The sequence below is a fragment of the Quercus lobata genome, chromosome 3 (genome assembly GCF_001633185.2).
Source record: "Quercus lobata isolate SW786 chromosome 3, ValleyOak3.0 Primary Assembly, whole genome shotgun sequence".
Classification (NCBI taxonomy): domain Eukaryota; kingdom Viridiplantae; phylum Streptophyta; class Magnoliopsida; order Fagales; family Fagaceae; genus Quercus; species Quercus lobata.
In genome coordinates this window covers 22,612,487-22,627,396 of record NC_044906.1, presented here as the reverse complement: position 1 = coordinate 22,627,396, position 14,910 = coordinate 22,612,487, and the positions used below count along the sequence as shown (strand labels likewise).

Here is a 14,910-nt window from a genome sequence, read left to right as displayed (position 1 = left end):
ATGGAACACATGTTCGTGTCAAAGTGTCTAATGAGGATGCACAAAGATTTCATGATTGGAAGGGTTACCTAACACAAAATGTGTTGGTAGCATGCTCATTTGATTTAAAATTCACATACGTATTATCGGGTTGGGAATGAACTGCTTGAAAATCCCACAAGGTAAATTGAATTCAAATATGTATTAGGATGTATTCTTTATAATTAAAAAATTTATATTATATAATTAACGATTGTTATTCTTTATTAACTAAATATTATCTTGTTGATATGGGATACATTAATAGAAGTCGTCTGATTGCACCTTATAGGAGAGTGCATTATCATTTAAAAGAGTACTCTGATCATCCCCTGAAAATTCTAAAGATTTGTTTAATTTGCAACATGTGTCATTGCGCAATGCTGTTGAAAGAGTATTTGGTGTATTAAAAAAGGGATTTCCTATCATAGCAAGTACTACAAAGCCTAGTTATTGTGTTGACACTCAAAATGAAATCATTTTATCATGTTGCATATTTCATAATTATTTAATGGGTGTCGATCCTGATGAAAGTCTGTTAAGTTCTTGACAAATCAAGAACTAGGTAAGAGAAGGTAGTTATTTTGAGGGAACTGTCCTCCAGAACTTAAGGAATAAGAGAAATGAATTAATGAGAATTAGAAGATAGAGAAGAGAGATAAGGAAGAAGACGAGCAACTGAATAATTTTCTGCTTATCCTTTTCCATTCTACTTCCAAGCTTATATACAAGTCTTTATCCACTAACTAACTCCCTAACTGACCATGCCATTTAACTAACCATGCCAGCTCACTTATGTGCCAACTCATCAACTAACAGCTTGCACCCACTAACAACAAGTAAAATATCAATGAGTAAAAATATCAATGACTAATACAATACAATCCAGACTAGACTATGGCACTTGGATTCCTAACAAAGTTTTATTGCTAAAGTTGATGGAGAGGTTTTACATTCTTATTGTAAACGTGCAGCCTCTACTCTAAGAGAAGATGGTGAGGATGCTAGGCAAGGAGATATTATAAGAGATTCTATAGCATTAGCCATATAGCAAAACTATGTCCAAATGTGATAGCTTTTGGGTTTATTGTTGTCATGTCGTTTAAGACTATATTATGTTTCAATTACTTAGACTTAAATGTTATGCATATTTCTCTTTTTATTTTGATATTGTTCTCTATCTTTTGATAATTAATATTAATATTCACACAATATTTTATATGTATTTTTTGTCCTATTAATTATAGTATGGGTAAGATATCAAAAAAAAAAATTGTGGAGATCCAAGCAAAGAAGTACAATGGAGTAGTGTTATGAATGATGCTTTAGTGGATGCTTTTTTGCATCAAATGATCATAGGTGGTAGAGTTAATGGAATTTTTTTCTCTAAGGCATATGATAACATAGTGAAAGAGTTGGTTGAAAATTTTCACATGGAGATTAACAAGGATAAGGTTAAGAATCAACAAAAGACACTGAAGAATAATTTTCATGAATGCTATAGCATATTTAAAGATGGATTGAGCGGTTTTGGATAGAATGATTCTTTAAATATATGAATAGTTGAACCAGAAGTTTGGGAGCCACTCATAAGGTAAATTACCCTTTTTTTGTAAGTTTAATTTTGTATTATATAATTATATCTATTGTATAGCCATTTTTTTTGGTTTGTAACAATCTAAACCTTTAGCCAAGAAGTGGATGATAACACCTATGCCCAACTACTTTAAAATGGCACAACTTTGGGTTAAAGATAGAGCAAAAGATAATCATGCTGAAACTGCAAAAGAGAAACATGCTAGGTATGCTGCATCGACTACTATTGATGAGATTGATAATTTGGTATCTTATAATGAATTTTCTTTGAAGAACTTTGAAGTGGAAGATGATAAGAGGTTACCAGAAATTAATGTTGTACGTTCTCGAGTAGCATCATAAGATGCAATGTCTTCTAAAAGTAAGAAAAGATGACTAGCAGAAGATGATAAATTTAGGAATGTAGTTTCCCGGTCATTTGATAATGTATCAATCGCAATTGACCACTATTGATGAGATTGATAATTTGATATCTCATAATGAATTTTCTTTGAAGTGGAAGATGATAAGAGGTCACCAAAAAATATTGTTGTACGTTCTCGAGTAGCATCATAAGATGCAATGTCTTCTAAAAGTAAGAAAATATGACTGGCAGAAGATGATAAATTTAGGAATGTAATTTCCTAGTCATTTGATAATGTATCAATGGCAATTGATAGAGTGACTGAGGTTTTGGCAAAGTTTTTTTGACAGTCATATGGAGCAGAAGTTTAGACAGTTTTGGGCGTATTGAACTTGGATCCAATATCAAGGCCTACATATTTTTTATGGAAAATCCAACATATAAGGAGATATTCTTTGGTTGCCCAGATCATGAGCGCAAATGTATACTATTGACACTAATGTTTAAGCCTAAAAATTTTAAAAAAGTGTGGGATTTCTTAGCCAACTTTAGTTTTGGAATGAATTTTGTTATTTTGTTTTATTTGAGCAAGACTCATTATAAAGTTTTTTTAAAAGATATTTATTTGCATTTTTATACAATATTTATTTTGTTGAAAATAAATATGTGATGCGTGAATTGCTTTACAACATAAAAATATACATAACTTGATTTTTAGCTACAATAAATTTTTCATTTTCCATAAACTATAATAATTTTTTATGTTCTTTAAAATGAGGGGTATAATAGTAATGTTTTTATAAAATAATTACATTCCATTCCTTCTAATGTCACTTCCAAATAATATTAATTACATTCTATTCCATTCCATTTTCACTTCCAAATAATATTAATTACATTCCATTTCATTTCCTTCAATTCCTTTATTTTATAACATCCAAACAAAATTTTTTAATTTCATTCCATTCTATTCCTTTCTTTACTAAATCCATTTTATTCCATTCCTTTAATGATCATTCAATTTTATTCCATTTTTTTTTTATACAAGATATAATTTATACTCTAACATAATCTAAGTGTACATGTGTGTGAAACTCCCTCCTGAAGACCTGAAGACCTGAACCTCGACCTTTATCCCCCACACCCCATAAGCACTTATACTTATAGAATGACCATCTCACCAAGGATATGCAGTGATATTTTATTCCATTATAAACTTCCAAACGAGCCCTTAAAAGGTTATTGAGGGCATTGATCACGGCCGTTGAGCAATATGTCCATACTTTATACAAACATGGCATGTATAGCTTCACAATGGAGATTATTAATTAATTTGGAAATTAGAAAGGTAGGTAAGGGCCACGAGGTTCACACTTCGCAGGGCGAAATCCATAAAGTAATCCAAATAAATAAATAAAATTTAAAAATCTCAGGTGCTTTCTAAACTGAAAAGAAGAGTAGAATATGATCATTATCGGGGAATACAAATAATTTATTATCTTTCAGTCACCATTATCTGATAATTCTATTGGATTTCGGATCTTAATATTAAAAATTTAGAAAATATAATATTAGATCTAATCTCAAAATTTCCTTGCAAATCTTTTACAGTATTAAATTGCAATGCTGACATGCTGTTATCCATCTTAACTTGGTCAAAGCCCCCTAAATGATTCTTACCAAAATATAATATTGTTTTGTTATATTATAATGGATATATATCAAAGCTAGATCCTCATTCCACGTTTTTGATTCCATACTTTTTTTGTATAATTTAGTAAAAAACAGACAGCTTGGTAGGCTATAAGCTGTCAGATCATATTTTAGTGAGAACTTTGGACTTGCACAGCTCATTTACCAAAATATATTTTTTTTCTGAACCCATTTACAAAAAATAAGCAATAATAGGTGTAGGAGCTTAAGAATTCTTGCCTTTGGCTTTAGTATTTTTGGCTTGATTGCCTAACCTTGCCTTTGGCTTGAATTCCCTTGTCCCACATTGGAAGGAAAGTTTTCCTCTTCAAGGCAAGAATTCTTAAGCTCTTACAATAGGGATACAAGTTTTTTTTTTTTTAATATTTCTTTGATTGGTTGAAATGGTCAATTATAATTGGTGCAACACACTTTCACATTAGTCTAATACTATCATAATTTATATTAGGTGTTAAAATTTTTTATTATTAAAAGATCAAATTAGCAGCTAACAAAAAAAAAAAAAGGAAAATTTTTGTCTTGTTAAAGATTGTTATAGCCAACTCAAGCAATTAAGTCCCAAGAATTTTCAAAGTAAGAAAATATTTTATTTTATTTTATTAAAAATCATTTAGACATGTTGAAGATAGATAATCCTTTAAATTATTTCATGTCTCTAATCTACTGTTAAGAGATTTTATCTATTAAATTAACTAAAATTGATATAGCGGATCTAGATTGTGCAATTTTTTTTTGTTCTTTTTTGATAGGTAAATGCTGGAGGCAAAACAAGATTATTAACTAGTCCTAACAAAGTGGGCAAACAAGATTATTAACGTTCCAATTCATATTGAATTTTAAACCTTATAATTTATGGATGCTTTCAAATTAAGTCTTATAATTTATGGATGCTTTCAAATTAAGTCTTATAATTTCAAAAAAATTAAGTTAAAATGTAGAGTTTAAGATTGATACAAATTAAACCTTATAATTTTTTTAGTTTCAAATCAAATCCTAAATTTTTTTAATCATATAAATTAAAATCCAACATCAAACTCAAAAAAGACCAGGATTTTATTTGATACTAACGAAATTATAGTTTTTAGATCTGGACCGTTCAATGAACCGTAAAAGGGAGAGGTTCAAGGTTTTTGAAGTTGGACCGAAGTCGAATCGTGATGACGTCATAATTAATTTAATAATTATTTAAAATATAAATAAATATATTAAATTAGTACAAAAAAACAAATACTAACTAATTAAAATAGTCCAATTAAATATAAAGATCTATTTTTTCAAATGTATTTTTCATATTATAACTTTTACAAACAAAAATATAGTATTTATTTATTTATATGTTGATTAGTTAAACTTGTGATAATAATAGTATAATAATTATTATTATAATATAACAATTAGAAGGGCAACCACCCACCTTAAATAAAATTTTTAAAAAGGACATATATTATTATTATTAAAAAAAAGAAAAAGAAAAAGAAAAGAAAGATACAAGCTGGTATCAATATTGACGGATAACAAATTTGCATGTAAAGTTTAAAAATATTTGAATAGTCAAATCACTCTAATTATTTCATTGGGTTCACGAGGTCACGTGGGTAGTGGTGTTGTCAGCGAAACAGTGCGGCACACTTAACAAAAACACGAAGACAAGTGATTATTTATTAGACTGTGTTTTAATATCATTTATTATTGAAAATTGAAAACACTATAATAAAATAATTTTTAAATATGTGAATAATGTCGTGGGATCTAGTTTTGAAGTTGTTTTTACTAAAAAAATACTTGCAAGTCTCGTAAACAATGTACGAAACCCATTGAAAAATGTGGGACACAGTTAAAAAGTGTTTTTCAACATTATCCAAACATACACTTAGTGTGCGTGGATTAAAATTATAAATTATTTTACCATTCAGCTTATTTTTGTTACTATTTATGAGTCATATTGCTCATTTGGCCACTATTTATGGACTCTGCTGTACTATTTCAATTAACTTTTACCTTTATTTACAGTACTTTCAACAATAAATTTCCAATTTCAACAAAATAAATGGTATCCAAATAAATCTTTAAGTGCACTCAAGAAACAAGGAACAAAGAAACAAAATTTGAGGAGTTATTCTAGCTTCTGCGCGAAGTGTTGCTAAGAAGAAGGAGAAGAGGAAAATGGGATGTGGGGATGATCGGCAAAAATATACTATCGGAATCTAACAGTGATAGTGGTAACATACTAATGTGGCTCTCTGTTTTCTTTTTCTCTCTTACGATTTTTCTTTTTCTTTTTTATATTTAAATTCTCTCCCGGTTGATTTATGTTTTTTGACCAAAATACGATAAAAAAGGGAACCAAGCAAGCCGTTAAAACTGGCCATGGTTCTCAGAACCGTACGGTCCGACCACGGTTTGAGCGGTTCTATACTTTTTTTCACATAAAGAGGTTTTTAAGGTTAAAAGAATCGTAATAGTGACCGATTCATGGTTAACTGGGTCGGACTGTATGGTTCGGTTTGGGTTTGAAAACCATAAATGAAACTATAAGGTTTAAATTTGAAACCACTCCTCTAATGGAATGTTTAGATTAGACTAAATTACAAATTACACCCTAAAGTTCAAGGTAATTTTCATCCACTCTCCTAAAGTTAGGTATCGTTTGGATTCACTCCCTTTCTTCAATGCACCATGCCTAATTGTTCATTAAGTTCATAATTAATCAAAATAGTCTCAAACATAGAGGCTACAAAATAAAAACATATTCAAATATAGAAGGTGTAAAATCAAAACAAATACAAGCATAGGTGTCATTAGGGTGAAATCTAGCTGTTAACACACAGCTAGGCATGACAAAGCAAATCCAAAAAATACCTAATGTAAGGGGAGCATATCAAAATTTTAAAATTTTAGGAGGCAAAATCAAAATCGCAAACTCTAATAGTGTAAATTACAAATTAGTCATCATAATTTGCCTTTTTTTTACTTAAATAATTTACCCTTATTTCATAAAATGGACAACACCTATTGGCTATTGCTAACCAATTATCTAGAATGTGACTTCATTTATTCTATTGGACCAGAAAATTTTATATATATATATATATATATATATATATATATATATATTACACAACAAGGATTGTTATCCATAACCATAATCTTCTTAAAAAAAAACAAAGGATTGTTATCCATAACTTATTATGTAGCCGTAGCAATGAATTAGACACAAAACAAAACAAAAACTCTTATTTATCATTGTATTGGTCGATGAAGCAATGTATCGAGTGCGCTTAGTGTCTAAGTACATTTGACTTTGGATTGTGATGTACGTGTATCTGTCAACTGGTCCACAAAGGCACACAATTTTTTTTATTAAAAAAAATAAAGGTATACAATATTTGTTCAAAGAATTAATTATTAGCAAAAAGGAATAAAAAGAAGTTGGGAGGAAGAGAAGGAGAGGGCAATAACAAATTCAAAACAAAAGCTATGTGATAATATATGCTAAAATGTGATGCCATAGGTTCAATCTTCGCCTACACTAAAAATCGATTGGTGTCTTAGTCTGATGATAAAGAGCTATTATTAAGAGTGAAAGTCATATATTAAAACTATCTAAAAAAAAAAAAAATTACACATTTTTTTTATACAAGATAGAATTTCTACTTTAGCCTAATCTAAGTGTATATGTGTGTGAAACTCCCTTTTGGAGACTTGAATCCCGACTTTTGCCCCCCACACCCCATAAATATTTATATTTGTGGAGTGACAACTACACCAAGGGTGTGTGGTGGTGACACTTTCTTAATCAGACAGGGCCACTTAAAATAAAACCAATAGTGCTATAATGGTTGATTTTATATTTAATTATTCGTTTTATACCATTATTTGCAAGATTAACCATAAATGATTGATTTTTGTATTTAATACTTTAATATAATATTAATTTGTAAAGTCAACAATATTTTTAAATTAATAAATTAATGAATTGACCAAGAGTCCTGTAACTCAATTGAAATATTTTAGTGTTTTTAACGGAAATATCTAAATCCACTCTCCCCGGTTGCAACTATCAAAAATAAATTAGTGAATTGATTGAATGGTAGATGCACTATTATCTATATAAAAAAAAAAATCAAATTGAAAATAATATATAAGTTCCTTGAAAATATATATATATATATATATTACTTATTCAATCAACATCTTCATAGGATATTAATATATAATTATGTTACTTAGTATTCAATCAACATTTTGTTTTGTATATAATCTAACTATAAAAAATTTGAAAATTTCCATATTTTATGAATAAAATAGTTATTAATAATTAAATGTGCTTACTTTGAATTTTATTAGCATAGAATGTATGAAAATAATATTTTTATTTATTTATAGAGAAATAATGGCAAATGTGGAGGTAGGATTCAAACCAAGTATATGAGTCTAAATTTGGTAATGATAGAACGTCCGTTTCTGATGATAATCAGTTTTTGATATAGGCGGGAATTAAATTTCAGATCTCTTATTCAACCATGAGAGACTTTACCAGTTGAGCTAACTGGAATCCATGGATCTTACAAAATTTAATCTCATATGAAACACATAATAGAGTCCTATTAGATTATCACTAAAAAGTAAAAACTCCTATAAAAAGAAAATATTAATAAAAGGTAATTTGCATATTAATAATAGGTTGATTTGTCAAAATTACACGTAATGAATGCAAACATTGACAAAATTGGCTAAAAGCCAACTCCATATACGTGTTTAATTTAAAATAATAGCCGGCAGAGGACAAAATATTCGAGTAATAGCGAAAAGGGTCCCACACTAAAAACTCTACTTATATATATAAACAAAAAAACGACAGGTTTTCTTAGACTTTCCGCTACCCCCTCTCTCTCTCTCTCTCTATCTCTTTTTCCCTTTCTCTCCTTCTCTTTGTCCGAGGTTCTGTTTGGTCTTTGGCCTTTGGTCTCTCAGCTCAGATAAGCTTTTCTTGGTGAGAGTTTCAAGCTTATCACACACTTTTTATTGTTATTGTTATCGTTTTCTTTTCTTTTTTCCTTTTGGTTTCAAAGGTTTCTCTGTAAAGCTCTGCATTGCTTTCAAAATCTCCAAGGTGGCAGAAATTTCTCTTTACACTATAATCTTTAAAGCATTTTTGTTATGGGGTTTGTTAAAGATTGGTTTTTTTTAAGCTTTGAAAGTAGTATTTGATTAGATTTGTTTAGAATTTATTATTGGGGAATATGTTGTATTTGATTCATTTTTTATAGTCCTTTTAATGGAGTAGTTGAACTTTTGTAGGTAGATTTTGTTTCTTTATTATGGTTTTGTAATTTGTTTTGTTAATAATATGGAGTTGGTGATCTCAATGGTTGTTAATATGGTGTCTCACACTTTGTTTGGTTGCTGAAGATATGGAGGAACAGAAATGAAAACAGAACTCTTTTTTTTTTTTGAAATGAAATCCAAACTCATTAGACACCACTGATTACTGTATAAAGCTCACTTATGTGGACTCTGAGCCCTTAAAAATCTGTTTGTTAGTGATGAAAATCTATTTTCAAAACGTTTCCTTCTGTGTGTGTGTTTAAATGAGTAATAATAATTAACTGATATTTAATATTGGTTTTCCAGTGATCTGTGAAAAATGGTGGAGGAGAAGACTGTGATTGCGAAAGATGTTACTGAAGTAAGACATTTAAATCTCTACCTTAATACCCTTATTGTATTTTATTAATGAAAGACACTTAGCTTACTGTATGTTTACAATTACTTTTCTGGAATTTGCAGTTAATTGGTAAGACACCATTGGTGTATCTCAACCGTGTTGTAGATGGTTGTGTTGCTCGAATTGCCGCTAAGCTAGAGATGATGGAGCCCTGCTCTAGTGTGAAAGACAGGTAGTTAATTGCATTTCTTCTGTTGTTATATTGGAATAACTAATTACTTGAAAGCTATGTAATTTCTTTCTCATAATAATTATCGTGAGGCTGCATCTGCTTGTTAAATTGGACTTGATTGGAATCTTGGTTCTGTGTGATTCAAGATTCTTGCATTTGCTCGGTAGTTGTTTTTCTAGAGTTTAATTGTCATGAAACTTGTATTCAAACCCAAAATCATTGGGATACTTAGGGCACTGGACATTGCTATATTTAATTATGGTCTCCAAGGCTATATTCCATGCCCAATGCAGCCTTAAAATTATTTGTATTGTTGGAAGTTTTTTCTCCCACTCAGTACTATATGCAAATTCTTTCCTTCCTTCCAGGATTGGATATAGTATGATCTCTGATGCAGAGGCAAAGGGCCTCATTACTCCGGGTGAGGTTAGTAATTAAATCATCCTCATTCAGATATGTTTTTTTTTAGTCCATTTTAACCTTGACTTGAAATCATAATAGATATTCAATTAAAAGGCCTATTTGCATTGTGCATGTTTGCATTGTCTCTTATTGATACCACTGCTAAGTGTTATCCTAGTTTCAGTGTCACAATTTTGTTGAATATAAATGATGCTTTGCGGATTAGACTGCCATTACATTGTCATTTTGCTTAACACATACATAAACACCAAGTTGTGAAGTTTTATCGATTATGAATTATTTTCTGTGGTGTTAATTTAACAAATTGCTAAAAATAGTAAAGAAATGCTATTTTACTCATTAAGCATTTCCTATACCTGGAGCAATAGCTTCTGGTCCCAAGTTCACCCACATTTTAACATGAATCATGTGATGTTACATTTTCAACTTTATAGTTCAACTGAAAATTAGATATCTCTTTACTTTTATATACTTTAATAGTGCAATGAGGTGAATGAGGAAACTTTTTAGTTGATAGAATTTCCTTCTTGTTCATGCTATAGAGTGTCTTGATTGAACCTACCAGCGGCAACACTGGCATAGGCTTGGCATTCATGGCAGCTGCCAAGGGTTACAAACTCATAATTACCATGCCTGCTTCAATGAGTCTTGAAAGAAGAACCATTCTTCGAGCTTTTGGAGCTGAGCTGGTTTTAACAGATCCAGCCAGGGGTATGAAAGGGGCTGTTCAGAAGGCGGAAGAGATACTGGCAAAGACTCCCAATGCTTACATTCTTCAGCAATTTGAGAACCCTGCAAACCCAAAGGTATCATTGTGTGAATGTCTTGTGCATTTATGTGTTGCTGTTTGGAGAATTATGATCACATTATTCTTTGTATTTAGGTCCATTATGAGACCACAGGACCAGAGATCTGGAAAGGGACTGGTGGTAAGGTTGATGCGCTCGTGTCTGGGATAGGAACTGGAGGTACAGTAACAGGTGCTGGAAAGTATCTCAAAGAGCAAAACCCTGACATCAAGGTGAGCTTTTTTAAATTATCTGAATTAGTGGAAAAGTCAATATAAACTTATTACTGATGTTTATTTCCCAATGTTCTTAGTCCCTTTCTTTTTGTGTTTAGCTCTATGGGATTGAACCAGTTGAAAGTGCAGTATTGTCTGGAGGCAAACCTGGTGAGTGATAATGTTTTACATGCTTCATTCAAATGTTCTTCCTTATTTACTCTATTACTTTAATTGCTATTACACTCGCGTTTGGGTATAAAATTTATTGGCTTAGCAACATGGACCAAAGGGTATCATCTAGAACTTGGAGGGCGCATCATTTAAAATTCATTTTGGCTAGTTTACTTGCGTTCCTAATGTTTTGTAGCAAATGTTGTTAACATATGTTTCTCTTTTAACTTTCTTTTTCCTTTGAAATAACTTTACATCCTTATGTATTTGCTGGCATATTTGCATTTTCTACCTTCATAGAAAATGGTTCTAATATCTCTTTATCTTTAAACTTTGTGCAACTTTTGAAATAACTTTACATCCTTCTGTATTTGCCAGCATTGTTGCATTCTCCATCACTTTTCCCATCTTGTTTTGTTACCATGCTTGATTCCTGCCTAAACGTTCTATCCCTAGAGGCATTTCCCTGGGTGGGATGTTATGCCTTTGATTAAATAATAATTACTTTCTATTCAAGACTAAACTAATGTTGAAGAAGTGAGATCATGGTACTGTCTGGGTGGATATCCAGCCCTGTTAGGCAGAGAAAACTGAGTTGACCCTGCTAATATGCATGTATAGGTAGTTGAACTGGTGTATCGGAATAGTCCTATAATATGCAACTCATTCTGTGCTAGCATAGAGAAATAAGTGCTGATTCTGTTTGTGTTTTTAGCTGTTTGCTATTACCTCTTCCGCCACCAATCCAGTTCCACTTTTCTATCTTCCACTGTTTGTTGATTACCAGTAGTTCCAACTTTTTGTTTGACTTGTTGGGACCTGCATGTCATATTTTTTACCTCTGTACGAATCAAACACATTTCTATAGAATTGCTGCAAGATCCTGGTTGGTGGATGATCTTCTTTTGTTTGTTTTGTTATTGATGGTAATTTTCAAGTTTTCATCTAAAGCAACAAACTTTATTTTTACTGTTTATTTATTGTTATTTTTCCTACTAGATGTTTCTGTACTCTGTTTACCAATTTATTTGAGTAAGTGTTAAGTTGCCTTTTTACATGTTTATGTAGTTCATTACACAAATTCATTGAGGAAATAGTGAACTGGCATCAAATTAATTTGCTTTGACAGTCTTTTATCTACTTTATAACCATCTTTTGTTTTTTTGGTCATGGCCTTGATAACTATTTGAAGCCACATACCTATATTCCTTATGTCCCTTCCCCTCTCTTCATATCATTAACTTGACATAAATTACTGCCGATATTCATTGTCTCATCCATATTTTGAGTCATGATTCTCAATAACATTGATATTTAAAACTTCATATCAGGATAAGTCTGGATTATTTGTCTTGGGAAGTTGCCATTTCTTTATGTTCTTGTATTAGCATTTCCTCAAAACTCTTGAAATTCTGTAGCAAAGCTTGCTTACATATCTGTCCTATCTGATGCAAACAAAGTCTTACTTGATTAACTGAACTGTCAATCTCAAGGCCCACATAAGATCCAAGGAATTGGTGCTGGCTTCATCCCTGGAGTTCTGGATGTCAATATACTTGATGAAGTTGTTCAAGTAAGTGTTCAAAACTTTTAATTGGGATAGAATGTGCAGAACTTCCTAATCACAAGCAAGTTTTAGATAATCTGTCCAAGGCTTATTCTAAAATGTGGAATATCTAGTATCTAACCTTATGAAGTTCACCAGTTTTTTCTCATTTTTTAAAATAATAAGAAGTTTCATCTTGTTTGATATTATCATTGTGGCAGTCATGAGTTTTCTTAATATAACAAAATATATGGAAATAAATTATGTCCAATAGGATTTGAACCTATGCTAAAGGTTTGATGATAGTATATTCTATATTATGTAATATGACATTTTCTTTTAGAAATTTATGCAAGTGCATTTTTTCCCCTTTTATGCTTTATTGCCTTTCTTCATTAACATCTCTGACCAACATGGTATCATTGTAGGTATCAAGTGAAGAAGCTATTGAAACTGCTAAGCTACTTGCATTGAAAGAAGGTTTGCTGGTAAGCCCATACAATGAAAAATATGTTTCAACTAGGTCTTTTTTTTTCCCCAACAATTTTTTGCTACTCTGTCCATTCTCAAAATTTTTATTGAAAAAGTTTGTTGTTGGATGCCCTCTGGTTTGTTTTTTTTTGATCTTCTAAGATATCTGTGCGAACATGTATTGCAGGTAGGAATATCATCTGGTGGTGCAGCTGCTGCTGCAATTAGGATAGCAAAGAGGCCAGAAAATGCTGGAAAACTCATTGTTGTAAGTTTGATCTTGTTCTTTCTAGTTAGTTACCTCATTCTGTGTTCAGCCATAGAACCCACTGTAGAGGCAATATCAATATGTATACATGGCTGTACAAGAAAGAAACAATTTTTTGTGAACTGTGGGCAGCTTTCTAGCTTCTGTCTGCTTAGGATACACAATTGCCAGTTACCTGATCAAATTGACAGCTCCACACACATTATTGATTGATAAAATATTAAATTTAGAATATAAGAGATCAGTAAATAGAATTGTTTACTAGGTTTGATTTGCTCAATACTTCATCTGCATGGTCGTCCAAATTCTTTCTTGAGATGTAGGACTTTTTTGCTGAATATACTGTATTTGTTTTTATGTTTTATTTATAGTGGTGTCACTTTGTAGTTGTTTAATCTGGTGTATGCATGCAACTGTTGCAAAATTTATAATAAGTTCTATATCCGTTGAATCTCTTTCCCCGACTTATGTTGAGTCTAAACCTGTTGAGTGTACACAATGGAATGAGAATTTAGGAAAGTTTGTACTGATATTTTTGTTACCAAAACCGGACAGGTGATCTTCCCCAGCTTTGGAGAGCGTTATCTGTCGTCTGTGCTGTTTGAATCCGTAAAGCGAGAGGCAGAGAGCATGGTTTTTGAGCCCTGAGATATTCCGTGGCTTCAAGTCATGCTGTTTGCATCTGAGATGGGCATAGAACATGGTTTTCGAGCTACAATTTGGCTTATCGTTTGGATACTGTTGCTTCCTCGTGTCTACCATGAATAAATTATGTGAATAGTATCAATGCTTTGAACTGTTGTATATTGATTAACCAAGGAATGTATGTGGTGACCTGAGACTCAGAATTCCTCAAGTCTTGAGATTAAATAAGGTAATTTATGTAGTTCATTTCTTGGAATAGTCCAATTCCTCTTTCTTTTTTGATAAATCAGCTAGCCTTTCACTGAAAATTCTTGAAAGAGTAACACAAGCAGACAATTGCAACCAAATCTAACAGCATTAAAAGTATAGGACTGCTAAACACAAGCTCAAACAGAAACCTCACATACATAGGAAAAAAAAATCCAGGCACTAAATATACAACAATAAAACCAAAGCAACTCAAATTACAAGCACATAATAAAGAATTTTTTATCCACAACACCATACCAAGTATGGTCCTATGGGGTTCTTGAAACCTCCCAAGTTTCTGCTGGTTGAAATCCGATAATTCCTCACATCCGAACTTTTTGGCCCCCTTTAAATTAATGTCCAAGAGGAAGTGGCAGGCTGAACATAACGAACAATTTGAGATTCAGCTATTGGCCTTTTGAAAGTGGGAAAAAAAATTTGGGTTACAATGAAAATTACAATTCACTCAGTTTGCCTACTATTTACATTTTGCGTTCACTACGTTAGATGAATTTACAGGTCAACTATGCTCCGAACCAATTGTATGCAAGTAGCGTAGCA

At 31.4% G+C, this 14,910-nt stretch overlaps 1 protein-coding gene across 2 annotated transcripts; it reads left to right on the top strand.

The window, feature by feature from the left end:
• The first annotated feature begins 8,556 nt into the window (after positions 1-8,556).
• Positions 8,557-14,364, top strand: LOC115979983 (cysteine synthase). Of its 2 annotated transcripts, none has more exons than XM_031102140.1 (11): positions 8,557-8,663; positions 9,305-9,359; positions 9,461-9,570; positions 9,939-9,996; positions 10,536-10,799; positions 10,877-11,014; positions 11,116-11,167; positions 12,664-12,743; positions 13,145-13,204; positions 13,375-13,455; positions 14,011-14,364. In XM_031102140.1, the coding sequence occupies exons 2-11, from the start codon at positions 9,318-9,320 to the stop codon at positions 14,101-14,103; spliced, it is 978 nt and encodes a 325-aa protein (XP_030958000.1). In that variant the 5' UTR covers positions 8,557-8,663; positions 9,305-9,317; the 3' UTR covers positions 14,104-14,364. The 2 variants fall into 2 exon arrangements, with proteins under 2 accessions (XP_030958000.1, XP_030958001.1); XM_031102141.1 differs by having other exon boundaries at positions 8,563-8,783.
• The last annotated feature ends 546 nt before the right edge of the window (positions 14,365-14,910 follow it).

Bases quoted from the DNA above. Each gene is read 5' to 3' on its own strand.
- LOC115979983 (XM_031102140.1), top strand. From the start codon at position 9,318: ATGGTGGAGGAGAAGACTGTGATTGCGAAAGATGTTACTGAA. The intron at 9,360-9,460 runs GTAAGACATTTA...TGGAATTTGCAG, and splicing joins TTGCGAAAGATGTTACTGAA to TTAATTGGTAAGACACCATT. The intron at 9,997-10,535 runs GTTAGTAATTAA...TTCATGCTATAG, and splicing joins GCCTCATTACTCCGGGTGAG to AGTGTCTTGATTGAACCTAC.